This window comes from Phasianus colchicus, chromosome 3 (assembly GCF_987193195.1).
Source record: "Phasianus colchicus chromosome 3, bPhaCol1.hap1.1, whole genome shotgun sequence".
In the NCBI taxonomy this organism is placed as follows: Eukaryota; Metazoa; Chordata; class Aves; order Galliformes; family Phasianidae; genus Phasianus; species Phasianus colchicus.
The window spans coordinates 71780115-71804810 of record NC_143438.1 but is presented as its reverse complement, the minus strand read 5'-3'; the positions used below and the strand labels follow the sequence as shown (position 1 = coordinate 71804810).

The 24696-nt window shown below is 36.8% G+C and overlaps 1 protein-coding gene across 2 annotated transcripts in view; it reads right to left on the bottom strand.

Annotated features, from left to right (window-relative positions):
* Positions 1-22: 22 nt before the first annotated feature.
* TMEM67 (transmembrane protein 67) overlaps positions 23-24696 on the bottom strand; it is a 31595-nt gene continuing 6921 nt past the window's right edge. Inside the window, exons 7-28 of one of the 2 annotated variants that reach the window (XM_031590994.2) lie at positions 23345-23407; positions 21943-22097; positions 21718-21826; positions 19594-19680; positions 18704-18769; positions 18008-18164; positions 17481-17604; positions 16232-16337; positions 14817-14873; positions 14624-14722; positions 14067-14165; positions 13614-13700; positions 12883-12982; positions 12642-12781; positions 9720-9860; positions 8803-8883; positions 7610-7726; positions 6097-6213; positions 5910-6014; positions 5460-5562; positions 3197-3339; positions 23-2830 (exon numbers count right to left, since the gene is read on the bottom strand). In XM_031590994.2, coding sequence (XP_031446854.2) covers positions 2750-2830; positions 3197-3339; positions 5460-5562; positions 5910-6014; positions 6097-6213; positions 7610-7726; positions 8803-8883; positions 9720-9860; positions 12642-12781; positions 12883-12982; positions 13614-13700; positions 14067-14165; positions 14624-14722; positions 14817-14873; positions 16232-16337; positions 17481-17604; positions 18008-18164; positions 18704-18769; positions 19594-19680; positions 21718-21826; positions 21943-22097; positions 23345-23407 — 2337 coding nt within the window. In that variant the 3' untranslated portion in view covers positions 23-2749. The remainder of the gene's footprint in view (positions 2831-3196; positions 3340-5459; positions 5563-5909; positions 6015-6096; positions 6214-7609; positions 7727-8802; positions 8884-9719; positions 9861-12641; positions 12782-12882; positions 12983-13613; positions 13701-14066; positions 14166-14623; positions 14723-14816; positions 14874-16231; positions 16338-17480; positions 17605-18007; positions 18165-18703; positions 18770-19593; positions 19681-21717; positions 21827-21942; positions 22098-23344; positions 23408-24696) is intronic. The other variant, XM_090137805.1, reaches the window with a different exon arrangement.

Below are 24696 nucleotides of genomic sequence, written 5' to 3'. Positions count from 1 at the left end.
CAACTGTTCATGATGATGTCTGTATTCGTGAACTGTAATTATTTATGGAGTTCACTATTTTGGCAGCTAGCCCAACAGACACCCCCCCGGTAAGCAGCTCACTCATTCCATCAGCTGCGGTTACCCAAACCCAGGTCCCTCTGCTGCCACACAGCCCACAATATCGCTTTCCTACACTTCTCCTCAGACAGTCACTTGCACTGCAGAGCCAGCAGAAGCCCCTGCCCTGTTCTGAAAGCCCTCGTGGTTATGGATGGAATAGAGTGTCATAGGCTTGGGTACAGTCCTTGGAAATTCCTTTATTGCTCTGTTTTAGATACTGTTTAATTAAAACATTCATAAAGTTAAAAAACATTCAAGAACATTCAATACATAAATGACATCCTGCAGCTGCATACTAATTTAAAAAAGTAGAAAACAAAATGATGAGCTATTTCTTGAACCCATAGGAGATCATAGGGCAGCCAACCCAGTTCAAGTGCTCACTACACAGCAAGAATGAAGAAAAGCTGCTGTGAATTCCTGGAGCTTTCGTCTCTTGTAATTATTTCCTAGATCACATACAGCAGCAATGTTAGTTACACTAACATCTTAGATAAATGGCCTGGAAAGATAAAACACACAGTAGTGTATGCATTGAGGAGAAAAAAGAGGGCAAGTGACTGAACTGTTATGACAAGTTCACATTAATTTATTACTTATCTGTAACAAGAGTTGCCTTTAGCAGTAGGTCCTTCAAACTGCAAGGCCATTAAAGCTTTCACATGCCCTTCTGAGCAGTGGGTAGTTAAAGGCATATCTAAAGAAAAGTGAAAGCACAATTTCTGCATAGAAAGGAACCACCTGAGCAAAAGCACTGAGAATTGGGTATTGAGTGAGAACTGACACGATGCTGTACCTTCCCTTGTGCTGTTAGCAGACTAACTAAATTAGAGTTACAGGGCTACAGATGGCACAATCACAGTTTGTTTGCAGACACTCCCTAGTTTACCAGGGTCTGATTCCTACACTTCACTTATTCTGACTGATGTCAGTCATAAATCAGAACATTCTGGAGGACATATGTTTGAAGTGTGGTTCCATTCCCTGAAATAACTTTGTGATTACGAACACATCAAAAGAATCTACACAGAGAAAAAGCTGCTGTTATCACTGACAGTGATGCACAGTTACATTGCTGGAAAGCAACAGGAAGACCTCCATCAGGATCAGTTGTAGTCTACACACCTACACACCACAGGCACTTTCTACGTCTTTCAGTCACATCAACCCTCTGGAACATCACCATTTCAGTACAACCTGCAAGATCTGGAAACTGTATTTAGATGTAGTTATTAAACAAATGCATTAGAGCAACTGTGACCCTGAGATTTAAGTCTGTATCACTAAAAGTTTAAAATTGAGATATGATGTGGTATCAACACAACACCTCCTTCCTCTTCACGAAGCCAAGAAACAACTGAAAAACAGTACAGTGCTGCTTCAGCTCAGATAAGTGTGTCTGCATTCCAGCCCTGCAGGGTGCAACCAAACACATCCTTCATCTGTGAGTGGAGCAAACACATTATCCTTGGTTTACATTTTTCTAGTGTTTCTGCTGGTGAAAGTCCCTCATTGTTATTCAAAGATAAGTAACAGTTATAAAAACCAGTGAACTTTACAAAAGTATGGAAACTTCTCAGAGATACAAATAGGAGGTAGACACAGCACTTCAAGGTGTTTCAAAGGCCATTCATGATCTCCCTTAAACTCACTAAATGGCACTTGACTAATAATTATCTTCTCTAATTCCAAAATAAAGATGAAAGTAAAATGATATCAAAGCCCAAAAATTAGACAGCCAGAAGTATATGATCATATGTAGGCACTTGTGAACATGCTTCAAAAAGGTAGGAATAATGCTTCTTTTTCACTTGTGTGGCAACTGCATAGAATTACTGCTCTGTTTCCCTGGGCATCTCACATCAGGTGAGAGAAGATCAGGACTGAATCCAAAGTACTTATAAACATCTCTCTGCAATTATGATTAGACTGCTGTTCTGCATCACTGTAATGCTACTGTATCTCAAACACAAGGAAACTTTGACACATATAGTCTACACCCAAGAAAAACAATAACAGCTAAACTTGAAGAGAACAGACAAAATCACACACTACTGTGACACAATGAAGAAAAGTTAAAAATTCAAGTAGGAAACCCAGTGAGTAAGTGATTTTAAATAGTCCTCTTGAAATATTAATTCAACTCAGAACAAATTCTGGACTGAACAAAACTGAAGTACGGTTGCTAAACGTTATGTCTCAAAACAAATTAGAAGAAAGGAGGAAAGAGAGACGGGAGGAGAGAGACGGGAGGAAAGAAAAGATAAGGGATTTTCAGAAAACCTGAGTTGACAACCAAACTGCCAACCACAATGCTCAAATTACTGCCTCAGTCAGCTCTCCATGTCTTAGGAAAAGCCATTAACTTTTTTTAATCTTACTCTAATAATAACAAGATTATGTTTATTCTTGTCTTATTTCCATGTACCTTTTCTTTTAAAGGCCTACAGTTTAGTGTTCACAACTTCAAAAGCATCTGTAAATATACCAAAAATAAGAATGAATACCAGACAATATCAAAATGATGCATTTCAAAACCATCCCATTATTACTGAAAAGTGAACTGCAGTTAATCCGTAGGTCTGAGATGCTTTGGTCCTGGAGACAATCTCCTCCATTAAGCGCTCGAGGTCTGCAGTCTTCTTAATTAAATGAGAAATCTTTCATCCACCAAAGTTTTAGATGTCAAATTCTTCTGTCCAACTGTATTACGAATGAACCTAAAAATCTAACAACAAAAGCAATATGTTAAAGAACAAGCAATGAAACCAGCATGCTTCAATATCTAGCGCAGAGTAACTCTGTACTGTATTTAAATCTTAAAGGAGTGGATGAGGTGTTTAATTGCCTTTAGTGATTTTGAAACTTTTCCAGTACCTTTCCATCTTGAAATATGATTAAATTAATTAAAATTAATTTTAACTGCTTTTTTTGTGTGTGTGTTTTCCATTTCCATTTCCAACATTCTCTTTGTTTATGACATGCACATGAATATACTTGGACTATTTAACACCACATACTACATCCAGGGTTTCATTATCAAACTATTTAAGCTCTCATACTACCCGATATTATTTAAATAGAAGAAGTTTACCTCCTGTTGCAAATATGTTAGAATAGCCGCTAAAACAAAACTTTGGGTGGCCAGATCCACAACAGAGAAAAACAGAATATCAAAGATGAGCAGTGTCGTCTCGTTGCCGTAATACAGAACTTCACTGAAAGAGTGTCCTTCATCTACAGGAAAACAATGGTTTTTGAAAGATTTTTATTTTTTGGTCCAGAAATCTCAATAAAATCACATAATCACTTAAAAAATGATGATCAGAGGGCTGGAGCACCTCTCCTATGAGGAAAGGTTGAGGGAATTGGGATTGTTTAGCTTGGAGAAGAGAAGGCTCTGGGGAGACCTCATTGTGGCCTCTCTTGAAGAGAGCGTATAAACAGGAGAGAGAGTGGCTGTTTATGAGTGGACAGTGATAGGACAAGGGGGAATGGTCTTAAACTGACACAGGGGAGGCTTAGGTTAGATATTAGGAGGAAGTTTTTCACACAGAGGGTGGTGACGTACTGGAACAGGTTGCCCAAGGAGGCTGTGGATGCCCCATCCCTGGAGGCATTCAAGGCCAGGCTGGATGTGGCTCTGGGCAGCCTGGTCTGGTGGTTGGTGACCCTGCACATAACAGGGGGGTTGAAACCAGATGGTCATTTTCAACTCAGGCCATTCAATGGTTCTATATTCAAAGGCTGCTTTGAATATGAAACAGACAAAACTTCCTTGTCACTGAGATTTTTAGCAGGTGCTAACTCTGGCCCCAGGTCAAAATAATGAAACGTGCTTAAACCTTACCTAAAAGGAGCTTCAGAATTTAACATTATCTTCGGTCACTTAGCAATTGATTTCCCCAGAAATGGGTCTTTTAAGCTGAAAACAACAATTTCTGTAGCCAGATTAGATTACTTATCCACCCCTTTGTTTTATAAGCAGTGCCTCTCAAAAGAGAACATTTAGCAAGTACAGAAAATGCTTCTCTCTCTCTTTCTGCTTTCTTATTAAAATGTGTAATGAAAATATGGTGCTGCCAATAAAACTTTCATTAAACATCACTTATGTTCTGCTTTTATGAAATCCTGATTTGTATCTAAAGTTCTGGAAACTGCTGCAGTGTAACCCATCAAGGAAAATATTCATTTCAGTGCTTACACGATCTTTGAAACAATGGCAGTCAAAAGACTAAATGCTGAACACTGCATGGTTTAGAGACATCTCATTGTGCTTCTGCATTTAACTCAAACATGATATACGTGACAGGACTGATAGCTGAGTAGATCTGAGGACTAGAATAGGGTTTTGGAACAACTGTAGGGTCGGGACTGGCAGCCAAAGGCTGCTGAGAGTTAATACTGGTTATCTTGTAACATTCATTATTAAAGATAGTGCTTCCATGTAACAGGGAAGGAAAGCCCAGTCCTTTGATGAATTAGGTGCAGCTCAGACATCTAGAGCAAAACCATCAGGCTACAGCCATGGCTCCTATCTGGTTAGAAAGTATGTGCTATATTCCTGATTATATAGCAAGATTTGTGATTCAAATGAGAGGTTCAATTCTGCAGCCTTGGTGTCGGAGACAGCAGAAAAAGTTCTACTCCACTCTAACCTGGGGTATTATATAAGGATGGCATATTTAGAAAGTGTAATGATCATTTTATTAATATCAATGGATTGGATTATGGTTCTGATAAGGTTTGAAGTTTCTGAACAGTGAGACTGGAGAGTCAAGTATCTAAGGGGCTCAAAATGAGGCTCCATCATTGGTTGCTCATCAATACTTAGTTTTCACTGAAGTGATGTCCATATTTATGGTTAGGGATAGAATAAAGGTCTGAACTAAGTTTAGTAGTCTCCAAAAATGTGTGGTATAATATAATCAATTATTTCACTAAAACATCCTCACTGTGATCAATATCCTCTTTAGAGAAATCGTCTTTCTGCTCTTTTAGTTTTTTCACAGGAAATTTAGTTCTCTACAAAAGCATTGTGCTGAACTATTTAATACTGTGGATCTCCTTTCCATTTGAAAAGTGGATATCAAGGCAACACTTCATAAAAAGCCACACATCTCTACACTGTATCCTTTCAAGATGCCTACAGGAAAAAGAACCACATTGCAATTAAGTGACAAATAGTAAGTAGGATTTCTCTAACCTAGAGAACACCTCTTAGCTACTTCTCTCACAATCATTTTAAGACCTCTCTTGCTGTAAAGCCCAGTTGAGGTTGGAAATCCTGGAAGTAAATCTACACTGAAACATGCATGCTTATAAAAGTACAAATCCCAAGTCACACATCCTTTTACCATTGTAGAAAATACTTTTGTCGATTGGTTCCATGAACTCCATGCCTAGAATCCGCTCAAGCAGCAATTTATCTTTGACAATATAATCCATTTCTTTATGAACCTGTAAGAAAAGCAAAGGTGCAATTTTTGTTTTACGATCTCAAAGGAAATGTATTTTTTCCAAAGTGGAGTACAGCCACTTAGACCCCTATGAATGAAGAAGGGGTTGGTCCATTCCAAGATAAAAAAAACCACATAACAAGAAAGGATTTGTCTTTTTGAAGAGTGAGCTGCATTGTTGCACAGTACTCCAGTTTTTCATTTGAATGAAGCACTGTTTCAGTTCCCATGAAATCTTGAACAGCAAGTCCTTATGGACATATGCTTAAACAGAAACTACAGGCATGCAGATTTACAATTTTTAGTCTATTGTAATTTTATTTAATATATTAATATCAGAATACATACGTGATCAATAAAAGAACTGAGGAATTTGTTCATGGTGTTGTATGCCCTTGTGCTCTGTTCAAAAGTATTTGCAGATGAGTCCAAAAACCTAGCAGGACCACGTCTCTGAAATACAACATGGCCATGGCTTTAGTGGAAGAAATACATATTTTAAATAACATTAACAGAATAAAAATGTCTCACTTACTCTTGTCAGGGTTTCATGAATCCTGTCATACTGCAGTCTCATTTTTCTTGAAATGGAAATCTGAAATGTCTGGCCATCTGTGTTTGGTAGCAAACCTCTCTGACTACATAGGTTTTCCTACAAATTAAAATAACTAAGTTAACATTATTCATGCCATATATAACAAAAAAAAAAAAAAAAAAAAAAAAAGAGGTAAACGGCTTTTCATTTATTCTCTTTTATGTAGAATCATAGAACAGCTCAAGTTGGAAAAGACCTTAAAGTTCATTGAGTCCAACCACAACCTGACCATACTACCCTAACTCTAACAACCCTCCTCTAAATCAGGTCCCTGAGCTCCACATCCAAAGAGTTTTAAAACACATTCAGGGATGGTGACTCAACCACCTCCCTGGGGAGCCTATTCCAGTGATTAACAACCCTTTCCATACAGAAGTTTTTCTTGATATCCTGATATGTACATACAGAACTTGATATCTCTAGATCTTTAAACTCACTGCACTCTCAATGCTATTACAGCAAGATTTTTTTTAGGACATGAAATCCTGACCCCTGCTGTCACAAAGACATATTCATCTTTTTACCCGTGTTCTATTCATTACCTTCTACAACATCTTTTAAGGTTCATTCTGAAGCCTTTTGTTTTGCATTTATCATTTATTCTCTATTTTTCTTATGCCTTGGACTCCTGACTTCTCCATACCTTTCTCAGGTCATACTTCATAGATCTCAGAAAACGCAAGCACACTGAAAATTCATTAATTACATTGGGAAAAAAATCCTTGCTTCTCCCAGTATTATGCTAACAAAAGCAATTAGAAAAAAAAACCACACAGGGAGACACAAAAATAATATTTAAAGGATTCCTCTATATTTCCATATTTGAATGTTCATTTCACGTTTAGATTTTTTTCTTGTCAGTTAGCTTTAAAACAGACATCCTTCACCAAAGGTACTTTCTTTCTACTTATCCATACAACGATGCAAGATGTCACGGAATTTTGTGCATTGTGCTCCAGTCATATTTGATATTTTACACTTGCTGCAAAGATACAACTAAGGAGAAACTTGAAAAAATAAGTTTATTAAAATGAATGTCTGTAAAGGGTACCTGATGTCATCAGAGGAGGAAGAGATGGAACAAAATAACTTATTAGAAGACTAGCTGATCCTTTTTTTATATATATATATATTTTTCAATATAAAAAAAGATGGTGTATAAATGCATGGTAAAAAATAACCTTGTTAGAAAAACAGGAATTTTATATGTAAGAAATCTGAAGAACAGAAAGAAAAGAGAAAGCAAAGAAGAAAGGTGAAGAGCTAGTTAAAAAAAAATGTCAAATCATTTATTTGTAGATTAACAGCTGGTATCTTTTAAGTACCTTAACTCAGTGCAATGTAACACAGAAGACTAGATCTGTAACTGAAAGCTTTCAAAATATACATATATTTATTAATTAATTAAAGAAAATAATTAGAATAGGTGTAAAACTTCCCTACTTCTACTTACTGCTTCTCTCTTTAGGTTCATATTCATTTCCTCCATATTGGTGTCTGCATGTCCATGCACTGAGCGGCCATGGATGTAATAACCAAAGCAGCTGTGTGACAAGAGGAACACTGAAATCTAAAGGAAGTGCAGGAAGAGAAGAATACTTTCATGAGATATGACCATTTTTTCCACAGTGTAAATCAGCAGATTTAGAATGCAAAGTAGGTACGTATCAAAATATGTATGGCAGGAAAACATTTAGTAGCATCTTTACTTATTCATCTATACTTAAGTAGGGAAGCAGAACAACTTCAAGTTCAGTTTATGTATGGCAAGGATCACAGAGTCAAGAACTTGAAAAATTTAATTCCACAGAATGAAAAAACGAAAAATTGAGAACAAAGCTATCAATTGACCTTCAATCTGATTCTGAGATACATCACACATATGAATGATTTCACTTGAGTTTCTAGGAGACTATATACAACAGACAGTATGAAATAATGCTTATGTATCACAAAATTAACTCTCTATGTGACCCATGCACTACATACTATTTTCATGGGAAAGGAAAAAACAAGGCTGACAAAACAAGTCAGTACCTGTATTTTTATAAATTTTTGGCCAAATGACTGAATTTCATGTGTTCTCACTTAGTCTTCTTGTAATACTTCAAGACTCATATTTAAACTACTGGAAGTAGTTCAGACATACATAAATGTATTTGAGAAAGATGACAGCTATTTCAGGCAGGACAGTCATCAACACTTGAGGAAGAACCAGAAGATAAGAATGGAAATGGAACATAAACATAAAAAAAAAACAATACGGTTGTGTCTTGAAGAAAAAAGTACTAAAATGCAAAACCAGTAGAAAAAAATAACAAAAAATTACTCCATGTCAAATTTCTGTCACCATTTTCTACTTTTGAATTCTGTCAGAGCATTATGATTGATATATTTCAAATAACAATGTAAAAATCATGTCTAGAAGTACATACTGATATGAATGATTCCAGAATCGTTTTCAAATTAAAACTTAGGTAAAATCATGTTGTTGGTTACACCAGTAAATTGAGGAAAAAATCACCTCCTTTGGTTGTGATCTCTGAACAAACTGCATGAATAAATATTACTTAATGTTCTTGTAACAATTTCACATGTTATTCTAGTGAAAATGCCCCTGCACAAATGAGACAAAGAAATACTTACGTTGCTCACACAACACAAATCGACAAATCGGCTTAACTTATCTTCAACAAATCTTTCATAAAACACAGCAAAAAATATAATCTGAAATAAATCAACCATATTTTATTTTATTATTCCAGCAGATTTTACTTTATTTTCTGAATTGTGAAGCAATTAACTTCAAAGTTCAGCATTCACAAATTACGGACTTCCGCAGTGGTTACCATTTCATCAAGCTCTTTGAAATAGGATTGACATCCTTCCTTTACAAAGTAAGGATGTAGCAATAACTTGCTTTTCCTTTCATTCTTGGTAGATGCTCTAAATTTGCTTACAACAAAAAAAAGGAACTGAGTAAATTCTTACCTTTGACGGAATTAAAACTGCAACAAAGAAAGATCTCTCACAGTTAGGCAGGTTCATTTTTTATCTTGTACCACACTCAACAAGCTGAAAGTCCAGATCAAAAAAAAAAACCAAACTCTAATACTTCCAATATTTGAAGGGAGCATATAAACAGGGGGAATGGCTGTTTACAAGGGTGGATAGTGATAGGACAAGGGGGAATGGTTTTAAACTGAGACAGGGGAGGTTTAGATTAGATATTAGGAGGAAGTTTTTCACACAGAGGGTGGTGACCCACTGGAACAGGTTGCCCAAGGAGGTTGTGGATGCCCCATCCCTGGAGGCATTCAAGGCCAGGCTGGATGTGGCTCTGGGCAGCCGGGTCTGGTGGTTGGCAACCCTGCACACAGCAGGGGGTTGAAACCAGATGATCATTGTGGTCCTTTTCAACTCGGGCCATTCTATGATTCTGTGATACCCAATGCTATAGTAAGCAGTGTTATTATCACTAGGATGGAGTAGGGATATATTTTACTTTCCAAGAACCTGATCCAAGCACAAGAACCTGATCATCCTTTATGAGCCTAACATACCTGCAGGAAGGCAATGGCTAACCACAGCGCAGCAGACACACCGAATCTTAAAATGCGGCTCCATGGTGCTATGTAACTCTCACTGCTTCTTGTAAGGCTGGAAGAAGAATCCATTAAAGCCAGGTTTGAAAATCCCACCACCTGAAGAGATAAAAAGGTTATTATTAAGATGTGAGGTAACAAATAGCATTGGTTATGGCTCTCATTTTCCTCAAAACAGGAAATAAGAAAAGAGCTGGAAATAGCAGCATGTTCATTGTGATGTAGCCCAGTTGTGGGATCCAGTGTTATTACTGAGAAACAATTAAAAACATGATCTGTGCACAGATGTACATATTTATATTAACACATATAAATATTTACAAATATAAATAAACAAACTTACACCGCTAAATCTTACGACAAATCAACACTAATTTTTCCTCAAAAATTTCTAAAAGATTCTACTGCTCAACTACAGAGAGATCTTATTTCTGCCAAATTCTAGCTTTCTAGTCATAGAATCATAGAATCACAAGGTTGGAAAGGAAATCCAAGATCATCTAGTCCAACCGCCCTCCCATCACTATTGCTACCACAAGCCACTAAACCATATCTCGTAGCTCCTCATCCAGATGCCTCTTGAACACTGCCAAGAATGGCAACTCCACCACCTCCCTGGGCAGCCATTCCAGTGCGTGACCACACTCTGAGAGAAAAAGTTTTTCCTTATGACCAATCTAAACCTCGTCTGGTACAACTTGCGGCCATTTCCTCGGGTCCTGTTTGTTGCCTGGGAGAAGAGGCCAAATCCCTCCTTATCACAATCTCCCTTCAGGAAGTTGTAGAGTTTAGTCCTACATATTCAAGAAATTACAAATTTTTGTTTTTCAAATGTATGAATCTGAGATGGTTTTTTGAACAGAAATATTTTCCTTCACTGTCCCATACAGCTGAATCTATTTTAAATAAACAATCTAAACAAAGTTCCCAAATCAAAATAATGAGAGAAAAACTTGGTATTGAAACACGTGATGAAAATTTGTGAAAATCAATCAGAAGTAAAACTACAGTGGAAACATATTTGTGGTGGGATAATCCCCACCACAGCAGGATGGGACAGAGAACAGGACGATCAAAAGCAATACAACTTGTGGGTCAAGATGGAGGGAATTTAATAAGCAATGAAAAGGGAACAACACCAAACAATACCAAACAACCTAAACAACTGATAAAAAAGCAGTCACAAAATACCTCCCACAAGTAGACTAATGCCCAGGAATTGTTATCAGAAAAACCTATCCCCCTCAGGGCTGATTTGTTGTGCATGACGCTATCTACCCCCTTTGGTCATTTTGGGTCAGCTATTGAGGTTCTGTCCTTTCCCAATTTGTTGGGAAGTTGTGTCCCTTTCCCTGCTTGCTAGGGGGCCACAAGGGAGACACTATGCAAACACTCCTGAGCAACAGCTAAAATACCTTTATGTTATCAACACTGTTGCAGCCACAGATGCATATATACAGCTCCATATGGATTGCTAGGAGAAAATTCAACTCCATCCCGGCCATACCCCATGCAATACTCAAAACCTTAGTGACGTTGCCAACGTTACCTTCAGTACCTGTAGAGTCACCATTGCAGTGGTGACCAGTGCCAGCCAGAGGCTGCTTAGGTGCCAGGCACAAGGCCTAGGACAAAGGAGACTCCTTCTGCACTTCCCAATTTCCTCCAACCAATACTTTGCCAGGCTTCTATACTAATACCACACAGCCAGTAACTGTGATGAATGAGAACTGAACAGTAACATTGCCAAAACTGGTAACTTCAGAAGCCAGTTTTTGACTAATACAGTTTTCTCCTGGTAGCATTATCTATCCAGTGCGTTTTCCTTCTAGAGAAACTACATTTCAAACTCCAGAACAGCAATGAAAGACATTAAAATTACTGGAGGTTTTCACAAACACCAATTTTAGCCTATTCAGGTATCTTTCACGACTTCCTCCACTATCAGTGTCAAGAAAGGGAGTCTTCCAGAGCAGATTCATAGCAGGAATTACCAAGTAAAATGTAATAAAATAAACTAAAATATTCTTTCCCTACTAGTAATAACAGGAGCCTAAGAAGATTCAACTAGAGGAGGCTAGTTAAGTTTTGGGAATACTTGCTCTCTTTCCTCTCACTCCTTCCTTGTACCATGGCACTGGAGTTGGTCTGGCCAATATCTACCAAAAGTATTGAAACAGTTAATGAAAAATTAATTTGTTAACTGTCTTTAATTTAAAGGAAAAATAGAACATTAAAAAAATATATTAAAATGAACTAAAGTATTTAAAAATGTCAGAGAACCTCACATAAACAGCTATACGCCTTAAAAGTACTGGCCAAAATAGTAATTACCAAATTGCACTGAAGAAACAAACCCAAATGATTTTGGAAAGCTAAAGCACAATTTCTGAACTGAAGCTGTAACACTGCCTTATGTTATGACATCAGGAACAGAATTGGCACATTTCATTCCTGCTTTATAAAAGGTCACCAAATAGCAAATTAGCAGGAAGGAAAACTCCAGTTGAGACAAATACAAAACCAGACATAAAGCTGTAGACTGTGGCAGCAGGGAACAAGTAAACAAATAAAGAACTGAGCGCATACACAAATGTATCAGCCTCTTAGCTGCTTAGGGTAACTCATTAGCTTAAGAACAAATAAAACTAATGGAGCTTTCTACGGGTTTGTTTTTCCTTTGAAGTCTTCCTTAGCGAAATAGCACAGTGATGTGTACACCTGTACATAAGTATAAAAGAAGGTAGCAAAACAGTAATTCACAAAGCAACATGCACGCAAGTGGTCTTGAAAGGCATCCGCAGAGTCTGTAGGAATTAAAACACAGACTGTTACATTTTGGATGTGAATAATAAAAAATAACAACAATAGCAGTAATACCTCCAGAAAAAAAAGAACTGCGAGCACTTGAAAGAGAGGGTTTATCTTCCTCACTGTCTGAATTTCATTCCACTCATTGGCTATAAAATACGTTCTCCATATGCTCACAGGTGCAGCAGCACTTTTTACATCACCTTCACCTAAAAAGAATACACACATTAAAGCTCTGAAATTTAATATTTTGGATCAATATCAATATTTAACCAAAGTTCTGTATATTAACAAGTACAGCTGGAGCTACCTTCAACTGCTTTAACAACTCTGCCCTTAGGTCTCTCCCAGTCGATAAAGAAAATATCTACAGTAAGTTGTGAAACCAATAATTGCAAGAATTGCAGAGCCTATAAAAAAATATAAAGAAAAGAAAATGAGAGAAATGGAACTCATAATAAGTAATACACTTTACTACACTTGAGACTGCAGTTTGGTTACTAAGTTTTGATATGTAAATATCACTAAAAGCTTGGAAGAATGATAAGTCATGTGATGATGGCCAGAATTATGAACAGAACACAGCAAAATAATAAATTCCAAGAAATCAGCCCAGCATTTTCCACAACATATTAACCAGTAGTACGAATTCTGATTCAGTATGCTTCCATGGAGATAGAATACTGACCTCTCAATTCTACATGAATGCTTGAAGATAATTATTTTAATCTGAGTTATGCTCATTTTTAATAGGAACTGACTGCAGTTGCTCTGCATTAAAAGAAAGCACTGTCTTTCTTGATATGTTGTTAATTTATTTGGGTTTCCTTAACTTTTATCCTTGAAAGAATAACTTTCCTTAGAGTCCTCACACATTTGTTTTCCCATTAGGGCTCCACAAAATAAATTTCTATGGAAAAATAACATAATTCTTAAAATAACTGTTCACCTCTACGCACAAATAAAAGGCACTGCTCAAGCCTACTGAAAATACAGATGCATATGTTAAAGTGTCTTTAATATAAGAGGAAAAATTTTTACCTTTAAACTAAAAGCACATGCTATGTATGTAACAAAAGCTTTCTCTTGAGATGGGAGTGGTAAAAAGACAGAGACGAACTGCTGAGCCTGTAATTAAGAACCAACATTGAAACAGTGCAGAAGGCAAATGTAACAACATATGAAGGGCTCAGGACTGAATACTTTTTGCAAAAAAAATCAATATTTAACATGGAATGGATTCAAATTCATAAAATATTTTAGCTGACTCTTAAGCAGACTGTAAGCACAAAGGAACCTAAGGAAAAGAAACAGGTGATCACAAGAATTTAAGCACACAGAATAGAATATCATATCCAAACTTGCCTCAATGGTCTGATCAGAAAGGCAAAAAAAAAAAAAAGAGAAAATGAATTTTTGTGTAAAAATGATAATATAAAATAATGCCATATTAATAGTTATTCATATAACACCAAAATCTGGGAAAACACTTACTTTGAAGAACACGAGCCAATAAATCCCTGTGCCCACTGTGATGATAAAGAAAACGTTGGCAAGGTCTCCAGCATAAAATAGTAAGAACTTGAAAACTGTCTGCAATTATAAAAGCACACTGTACAGGTCTGCAAAAATAGTTAAGCCACGTATGTGTGTGTTTGTATAAGACATTAAGCAGCTCTCATTTCAGGAACCTCTTAGTAGTGAGAAGTAGCCCCAGACATTGTTTTTGTATTGCAGCCATAATATAATGAATATATAAAAGAATGACCTTGAAAACAAAGGCCACTCAACTGATCAGAATAGCTCTGCTGATAAATACTTTTTTTTCCTCCAAGCAGAGCTATTTCCTGAATGACAACATCAGAATGCAAAGAATGCAAAAAGCCTACTTTCCTCAAGTGATCCTAACTCCAAGTCATAGTTCTGTGCAGCTAGGTTAGAAATTATTTCAGTTACCGTAAGAAACAGAATGGTTATATCACAGGGAATGACAGCAAAGGTCTCCTTAAAGACAGGAAAACGTCCCTGTCTGGTTTACCAGCTATTTATACCTGTAAGTCAATCACAGAACTGCCTGTACGCCTCTTCCAGCCTGCAGTCCTGAGAAGGGACCATAACACTGCAAGCCCACCCAGCACACCCAGCGTGATCTGAAATAAATGATACATTCGTTGTAGATATTTTTAAAAAGACAGAAGAGAAGCAAATCATTACACTGGTGAATTAAATGGCAATACAACTTACATCTGTCTGAATCTGAGCCTCCGACTGATTCATCTCATAATGGACTGAGAAGGAAACCTGAATTCAGATAGAAAAAGTAAATTCAGATAGAAAAAGAAATTTTTAAATGCCACAATGATTGTAACCAACGGTGGGTCACAGTTGTTAGTTGATAGGGATTCTCATCTAGGGTTACAACGTGGATGCAACATCAATCTTTTTCTGCACACATCCTCCCCTGATGTGCTACAGTACCAAGCACAGAACTAGCACGTGTTCTTCCAACTTTTAGTGCTGACTTTACTAATGATAACACTGGGGATGAACCCCTGCTACCTCCAGGTTCACAGCTGCACCCCATTATAATCCTTTCAACTCCGCATGCATTTTTTCCATCTGAAAGCGGACACCACAGCTTTGATATTTTCCTCTTTACCACTGTTGATTAAAAGAGGATTTAATCTAACTACATCAACATACAAAATCATTAAGTGAGCTCTTATATAGCTCAGACACCTTTCTTTCCCAACTTGAGTGAAATAAAAACTGTCACACAACACCAAAATTGCTCTCTCTAGCTATTTACCTATTCTAAGACCTAATTCTGTGGTTAAATAAAGACATGATATTGACAGAAAAGAAGGCTGACTTTTGTTTTTCTATTCTCCTAATTTCCCCTCCTTTCCCTCCTTTCGTTCAGCTGATACAGAATGCAAGGAATGGTTCCAGTACCAGGAATTTCCAGTTGAATGTCTATCTGAACTGGATACCTGAACTGCTGAGGAACGTTGATAAGCAGAAAACATTATTAGTAGTATTTATTTGTGGCAGAATCATTGTTGTGTTATATTAAATTCAGGATTTTCATTTATCTATAAGCAGTGTTATCTAACAAGCGAACAAGCCACTAGTTTCTGATTCCTCTGGCTACAGATTATTGGATTATTTTACTTTAATTCTTAAAGATCTGTTGCAAATAATTAACATAAGCAGACAAAAAAATAAAGGATGTTATATATGCATTATCAATATTTTAACTTAACCACAAGTAATCTGAACTCTGTCAGAACAACTTCCTCTTAATGCACTTCTTTAAATATTCAATTTCTTGCAAAAAATGGTGCTTTTAGAGCACTGCACAAATTAGATACACTTTTAGTATTTTCTTTGCCCTACAGTCTAATTTACCATTACACACCCAATTGTAAAATCCTACGTATCTTGATTTAAAAGACTTGAGACAAAAGGAAGAGGCTTTTAACTGCTTCATCTTAAAAGCTTTGTTTTGATGAAAACTTGCAACTTCAAAACTGAGCTGAACTACAGACTGCTTAGCTTTTTACAACCCCTCCAACACGCTCAGTCAAGCAGAATTTCAACAGAACTAAAAGCTTGCTTAACAAAGCAGATCAATTAAGATAGCACGAGGGTCTCACCGTCACACTCTGGGTATCAGGGTTTTGGACAAGCACATCTCTGTAAGCAACAGTAACGAGAGGTGGGTAGATAGTTCCTTTCTGAGTATGGGATACCAGACGAATACTGCAGAAATACAAACAGTATTATTTAAATGTAGCAAATGGATGAGCTGCTTGGAAAGTATTGATTGAAACTTGTACTAACAGGAAAATGCTACATAAAGAGAACAACCTGATCAATAAGTGCAATGCAAAGTCAGAATTGTGGCAATTCACATTTTAAAAGCAACCCAAAGGGCAAACAGATAGATAAAAGGAAAAGCTGGGTAAGGCGTTTATTTGTAAGATGATGCTCAAATCAATCTTTACATACTGTTCACATTCTGGAAGTCAATTCCAAAAGGTAAGTTTTCTCGAAACACTGCAGAACAAATTTTTCTATACTTATTTAGAATTTAATTCCTTATTCTGTTTTTGAAAGGGGGAGGAGGGGAACACTACTGATCTCTTCAGGTCTCCTAATAAACTAATCCTTATTTTTTTGAAAAACATTATATGTACATCATAACAACCAGAGCTGGTACATTAAATTAACCTTCAAGATGTTTACCTGCATATGTGACAAGACACTGCTAATCAGCAATCTTTTGAACCAAAATTTCATGCTAAATTGTAAAGAAGTGCTGATGAAAGATCTCAATTTCGTTTGAACAGTGATCTCAGAGAAATATGTTGTATAAAGAAGGAAATAAAATGTTCTTTCAAAACAGATTCCACTTCGGATTCACAAGCAGTGATGACCCTAAAAAGCAATCTTGCACTGCAAGACTATTGTACTACAAGACCATTCTGGACTGTATGACAACATTTGTAGGCCACAGCTTGTAAAAACACTGCAAAAAGAATATGGAATATGAAATAGCATCCTTATATAGTCAGCAATATATATATCAAAAAATCACAGAGGAGTTCTGATGACACTTGCTCATATAAGATGACTGAATGCCCATTAACTTGCATTATGCATACAAAGATTGATCCATCTTAAGTGAGAAGTAATCACAGTAGCTTTAAGCCCCACAAATCAGTGTTCAGAGAGGTATTCTCTCTATTCTCTCTCACTCAGGAGAATAACCTACAGAAACTCCTACTATTTTCAAGTAAGCAACGGGAAAAACAGCACAGAACATAGGAGAAACAACTTCCATTTAAGACACCACAAAATGCAGACTGCACAAGACTGCATTTATCACATGCATTTAATCACCTTATTGTTATTTTGCTAGCAATTCGAATTATTCTTGGTAGTTTTCCCAAGTCATTTTCTCTTCCACTCAATGTATCCACCAAAAAGAAGCGACGAGTCAAAAGCCAGTTGTTCATGCTGCTGCCTATGAAAAGAAAATGAGTGTCTTATAATACTGAAGAAATTAATTCAATGCACAAGCAGAATGAAATCCAATAAAAGCAGTATGTACTCTTGTATTCAGGATGGAGAATTATGTATTTTCAATTTAAACAGGTATATAATAACACCAGATAACCTTTTTGTGCATATTATTGATTGGACCAGTATCTTCAATCAAAATTTGCACATAACACTATCAGAACATGTCTAGAAAAATGATAAATTCACAAAAAAAAAAAAAAAAAAAAAAAAAAAGAAAGAAAGAAACTACAGTGGATGAAGGTATTTTAAAAAACAACTTGGAGACTGTAATTAATACAAAGCCTTGGCATCCTGAGTTATTCAGATTATTGAACTTCAGAGAATTGTTGCTGTGATATTCTTACCCTGATTCACATATATCTCGCTGTACTGAAGATTCAGATTTAACACTGGCACAGCCCAAAGGTATTGCTGTCCACTGTCACCATTATATTCATAGAATAGGTCATAAAAGATTGGATTAGTAAAATCCAGTAAAATCTTGGAAACAGAAATCTTGCACTACGAGGAAAAAAACATCAGAATACAAAGGTCACTTCAGCCATTTCATGACTTTCTCAACTCTGGATTCTTCCCTTATAAAACTGCTGTGAAATCGTTCTATGTCCTTTGCAAAAGACAAGGCATTCCAGCTGTTTGCAAGCAATTATGGCGTACTAATGATTTTATACAAAGCTCATAAAAATGACTGCAGTTGAGCAGGTAACCAATTAGGAGAATGAAGCTCTGCTAACATTTCTTCTGCTATTTTTCAAAAGACCAGGAAAAGATATTCTAGCAACTTTCAGACATACAATTACAAACAGCACAAACACTACAGTCATGGAATATTATGTCTGCTTCTCTGCTCACCAGCACGAGAGGTACGTTGCTGTTTGACACAGCCCAGTGCAGAGCCATGAAAGTGACTAGGGGACTGGAGCACCTCTCCTATAAGGAAAGGCTGAGAGAGCTGGGACTGCTTAGCATTGAGTTACTGATGATACACAGCAAAGCAATTTAACTCATATATTCAGAAAAGCATTTTCTCTCTTACTTACACTTTGTTCATAAGTTGTTCCAAATACATAAGCTGCATTCAATTTAGTCTGGGTATCAGGACAAAGCTGAACAAAACATAATAATAATTAGGCTAATTCAATTCAGCTATTACTTTCTGACACTAAATACTCACAGGTACCCCAAGCAGTTTATATATTCAGCAGGTTCATGAAATATATACTGAGTTTCATTTTATTCTATTTTTAAGGATTGGTTTTAAAGAGTAAGCAATAATACTTATTGTATTAATGTAGGTATTAAAATGCTGTTTCAATTTATTCTTGCACAGTATTTTCCAATGTCATCACTAGCTCAATAACCCATTTTCTCAAACACTTATTTCCTTAAAATCTGGAAGGCAGAAGCAAGACAATTCATCCTGAGAAAGTAACAAAACAAACAGCAGTCACCATCTAAATCCTGAAAGTCAACTATTCTTCTGCAGATACCAAAGCATTTAAAGTGAAGTGCACCAAGAGTGATGTGAAGAGCTTAGAAAAGAGGATGGACAATTCCTGATTGTTTTTGCCTGTCTTCCTCTTATTGCCAGCCTAGAGAATTGCTGAGAGAGCCTACATCACTGCTGGACAGCTGAACAAATTAGACTTTGTTACATTCCATAGCTTCCAATTTTCGTTGTTTCTCAGAACTTTCAGGTATTTTAAATGGATATTGGCCCCTTGGATGATAGGTTGCTGAGTTTATACTCTTCATTTTGGAGAGATCATCTGGAGCCTCAATCAAGGGTTACTTTCCCTAATCTACTTATATTTATCTTATGAACTGTCACTACTTGTAGTAATGTGACACTTGGCTTTTGTTTGAAGGCTTTGCGTGCAGGCAATCACAACACCACATTATCAAAAAAAGGCAATTACATCAAACTTACCTGTAAGAGGCCTCCTTCCAAACTTTGCCATTTAAGAAAGTTTCCTGCTGCATCATACGAGGCTGCAATAAACTGCAGTTTCACATCCTGATGATAGAAAAAAAGAGACACAACAAAACACTTTAGGGATTACTGTCTCATTATTCTATGCATCTATAAAACTTTCAGTACAAAGATTTATTTTTCCCCCTCAGATTTTATACTTTAGTTTTGGTATTTTACTTTCGTTTTTGTTTTTAAACTTAATTGTCTTTTTTCTCTTTTATAGCCTCACTTTTTGCTTGCATATTTTTGTCCTCAAACCAAAAGCTTCCAAGAGAATGATTCAGTTTCTCTTGAGTGCATACACATAATTGTAGAAATATCAGGCATTTGCTCAAATCAAATTCACAGTCAACACAAATTACCTACAACCTAACAGCTACAAAACCATACTACGCTATGCTTCTACCAGATCATGCTTATTCAACTACTTTCACATTTGGTGGTGATTACATTGAGCTTTCTTGGAGTATGAGACCTCTAGGTCATGGCCTGAACCAATGGTTGAACACCTGGTGAAGGGGCATGGCCAGGCCTAGGAGCACAGTTGCAAACAATACACCTGTGTGACCAGAAGGGGTGGCCTCCTTAACCTCATTTATAGGCTGGCAGCCTTAAATGACTGTAAAAAACACTTATTTAAACTTAGTGAAAAAGAATACGACTCTTACTTCTTGATTTCTGTTGAGAGGCCTCTGACTTTCTATATTTATCTCAGTGCTGGAAGGTAAAGGGAAACCTAACAAAAGTAACAAATACTGAGATATTTTAATTGACAGTGACAAAACAGCTCAGTTATAACAAGACTTTTTCTGTTTTGTTGGAAGGGATTTAGTATATCTCTCCAGCCTCTTATTTCTATTTCCTATAGAAATATAGTAAGTATTTTTTTATAGGCCTCTTCTGTTAGAACTGGTAGGACTGAAAGAATCTGTTCACATTAAGTACATTATACAGGTAGATACACCCTATGTAATTTCAAATCAGTGCAGGTTTCAAACATCCAGCAGTCTCAGAATTTCAGCCTTATGATGAACACTTCTTACTTGTTAAAGCAGAAGCTGAACTGCAACACTGCAACTTTGTTTAATATAAAACACAACTCAACTTGCTTAAAAAGCCTATTAGTTTATTTTTAAGTCAACTGGAAGAAACGATAAATATAGCAGTATAAACTACAGGTTACCACTGTATTCTCTGTGATCTACTTAATCTGTATGAACTATTCCAGTTTTACTAACTTTAAAACAATTTCATAAAATAAAACACCAATTACTTATCTAAAGAAAATGAAATTTCTGAGCTGGAATGATAGATTGAATCAATTTTTGATAGAACTCAGGTTGTTCAGATTTGTAACACAAGAATGAAAGTTGATATAATTGGCATATGAATAGAAATACGTGCAGAAGTGCCAGAAACAAGAGAAGGAAGGGCTTAAATAGTGTAACAACAATGGAGAATACAGTTCCCATCATTGCAACTGAGGCGAGGGCTGACATAAAACTACAAATCAGACATGTCAGTAAAAACCCTGCACCCTGACACGAGCAGCAAAGTTACAGCACATCACTTACACCCTTACTTTTCTAATTAGCTCATGAGGAAAACTGACAGACCTGTAAGGATGTAGGTATTTCAAGTAAGGGAAAAACACATCTAACTACTTTCTTAAGACTTAGAGAAATTGAAGTAAAGAATTCTAGGAGTGAAGGACAATGCCTAACCTCCTATTAACTTTGTAGGGTTATAAAAGATCTAAATTCTAGTTTATCACTGCCAATTCAGAAGAATCTTGGAGTCTCATGAAGGACTTACTAGCTGGCTGTGAGTATACTAGTATGAGCAACAGAAATGTGCATGCAAGTGTGAGTTAGTAAAATAATATTTTCCTGGAGAATTTTTTTTAACATAAATATCACTTTCTTCTTCTATACAGATCTCCCACTGAGTTTTGTTACACCAGCTGCCTAAAAATCATCTTTGGATGTGGACTTGGATTTGCAACAAATTGAAAACTTTTTATGTGATGATGTCCTCTACCTAACATCCAATTTCCCACATTTATTGCCTATCACTTACCTCACTTCTTCCTTTAAAACTGAAGATAGTAGGGAGACGATTTGTCTCAAGCACTTGGGATGCTAATCCTGGTTGATCACCATAATACAGCCATGGCAGATTATGTCTCCTGAAAAACATCACAACATTTTCTCTGAAGAAACACGTTTTAAATCAGAGAACACTCAGAATAATAAACTCTATAAACACAATTCAAGACAGAACGTAATGGAAAAGGTAACTTACCAGAATGCTATTGAATGGACAATGCCTAGCCTTGCTGTGTTGGCATAAATATATTGAAATAAATTGCAGGCATCCGTACTTGAGGAACTCAGTGAGTTCATATTCATTACACACATATTTCCAAGAGCTTGGCACGCTGTTAGATTAGAGTACAACTGCAGTGGAGAAACACAGGAACACAGAAAAAAAAAATTATGAGCTCTTTTATGTGAGATACAAAATTTATTACATTCAGTCATTCCTAAACCTCATCGTCACTTGAAGGTGATTTTGTTTTGCCAACATCTAATATTTTCTTCAAGTTATTCTGGTTCTACATTTTTGAAGGTCTCCAAATGGCAGCATGAAATCAATGCTCCCATTTTTTTAGAGTTTTTTTGTTGTTGCGTTATCTAGATGGCATGATGCAAGAAAAAAAAATCAAAATCTGCATCTGAAAATTGAGGTTTTATTATAGCTGCATGCTTCATAAATATTCTCTCTTCAGCTTAGTACTTATTGTAATCTGCTGTTTCTAAACCTTGTATTTACATAATTGTTCAATTTTGGCAAACAAACGCTGCCATGTGATGGCAGAAGTGATTCCTGGCAGCTGCACACAGGTGCCAATCACAGCACTGGTATTAACTCGCCATCACCTACTGCATTTGCATGGGTCAGATTAGCAGCTGCACAAACATTCAGGCAGCACCTTGGAAGAGCTCAGCAGGAGAAACAGGATAAACTTACCTATGGGATGAGAACAGATTCAGTTGGTGAGAATGAAGGGAATGAGGAGGAGGATACATCTCAGAGTGGTGTGTGTGAAGTGGGGAGAAAATGTGGGTTATGAAAAGTTAAAGCGTGGTTGAGAGGAAAGGAATATGGCAAAGCAAGAGTGAGGTAAGAGGGCTGGTAAATGAGGCAGGCTTATCCCCTTCACTACTGTGCATGATTCTGTTGCTGCAGCCACTCTTCATGGTTACTGCCATGCAAGCAATATGCAGTTAAATAAATTAACACATAAATCAAAACAGAAATAAAATGGAAGGTTCAATGGTTGTCCTTCTCAATCAGAAAACAGAATTATCAACTGAAAGCCACTGAAGACATAAAGACCAGCTGCCAATTTTTGAGGGGTTCCTCCTCCAATATACTCAGTAGAAAACTGACTATTGCAGGACTTTAATATTACTCACCCTGTGAAGATTTCAGACACAGAGACTTGCATTACCATTCACTACAGCTTAATAGTCTTTCTAAGCATTCTGTATATACATTTCTCTTATCTACTGTCTTCTCAAAATAAGGTTATTTAAAACAAGCCAACTTCCACAAACTAAAGCCCCAGTGTTAGAGGGGCTTTTATGCAGAGTACTTGTTTTGCATAAAAAAGCAAACTGCAAACATTAATGAAACTCACCCAGCAGGCAGAGGCTGAGGCTTGCAGGTTTTTCAGAAACCAAGCCGATGTCAGTGTTACACCCTGTAAGGAAGGAATAGCTTCACTGTCTTTGTTCAGAACAATTAACTGAACACACAACAGTCTGGGAAACTCTCAAACAGAAGATGCTACTTATTTTTTATAAGAGCTTTCTGACCTTTGTAAATATCTAAATTGAACCAGCTCTCTTCTAAACTCAACCACCAAAATGAAATCATTTGTTTCACTCCGCTAAGTTAGACAAAATACATGTAATAAGAGTGGAACTACTGAAGTTTTGAGAACAGATTCTGTGACAAAGGAGCTCTTTTTACTGCACAAGGAAGTACTAATAATTTCAAGAGCAAAGAGTTGACTGGATGGTTAATCTAACTTGGAACCACATTTGCAAAATTCATTTAACCACCTGCATTTTACAGTTAAATTTAAACCAAACTCTTGAACTCTTCTGTGTGTTTTTGTGATACAAGGGTGCTTTAAATCATGGAGTCCAACCCCCCGGCTAAAGCAGATTCCCTACAGTAGGTCTCACAGATAGGAGTTGAGATGGAGATGAATGAAAAAAGGATAAGATGTGCTTGCAAAATAAGGTAAGACTGATGAATAAAAGCTGAGGAGAACTATTTGAACAAAGTTATCTTGGGTATATGGCAGGAGATGCTAGTTTAAAACCTGCTTTGTGCCTGACAGGACACAAAGTTGGGCCAAACAGCAAACTCTGAATTCAGACTACAAAGTTTGTAAAAACACAGGAAACAAAGGGGGGTGTCTAGTGTCTAGGGGGGAGATGAACATGTGGTAGGTGAACTGAGAAGAATGTGAACTCTGAGTACTTTAGCCAATGGGGGGATAAGGAAGAGAGCTCACTATAGCATCAGGGTATAGTAGTAAAAAGAGGCTGGGCCTCTGATGGATTGAGAGATCCTACTCAGAAATGCCCTCAGTAGACTCTCCCTTTATTTGAATAAAGAAAGCTGAAGACTCCTCTGTCTCTTTTAGGGATAACTGAGCAAGCCTAAATCTTCCCAACAAGATGGGTCTTGAGAAGGAGATTCCACAGCCTCTCTGGGAAGCCTGATCCAGTGCTTCATCACTCACAGTAAAGAAGTTCTTCCACGTGTTAGTATGGAACTGCCTGCACTTCAAGAAGCTTTTCACCTGTTGCCCTTGTTCTGTTGCTGCATGCCACCAAAGAAATCCACATCCAATAAATACAACAGACCACATACAACTTGTTTTGATACCAAACTCATGTAAATTACCTCCACTTTTCAGCTTCCAAGATATTCTTAAACCTATCCCAACAGAGCAATGCTTGCCAGATCTTCATA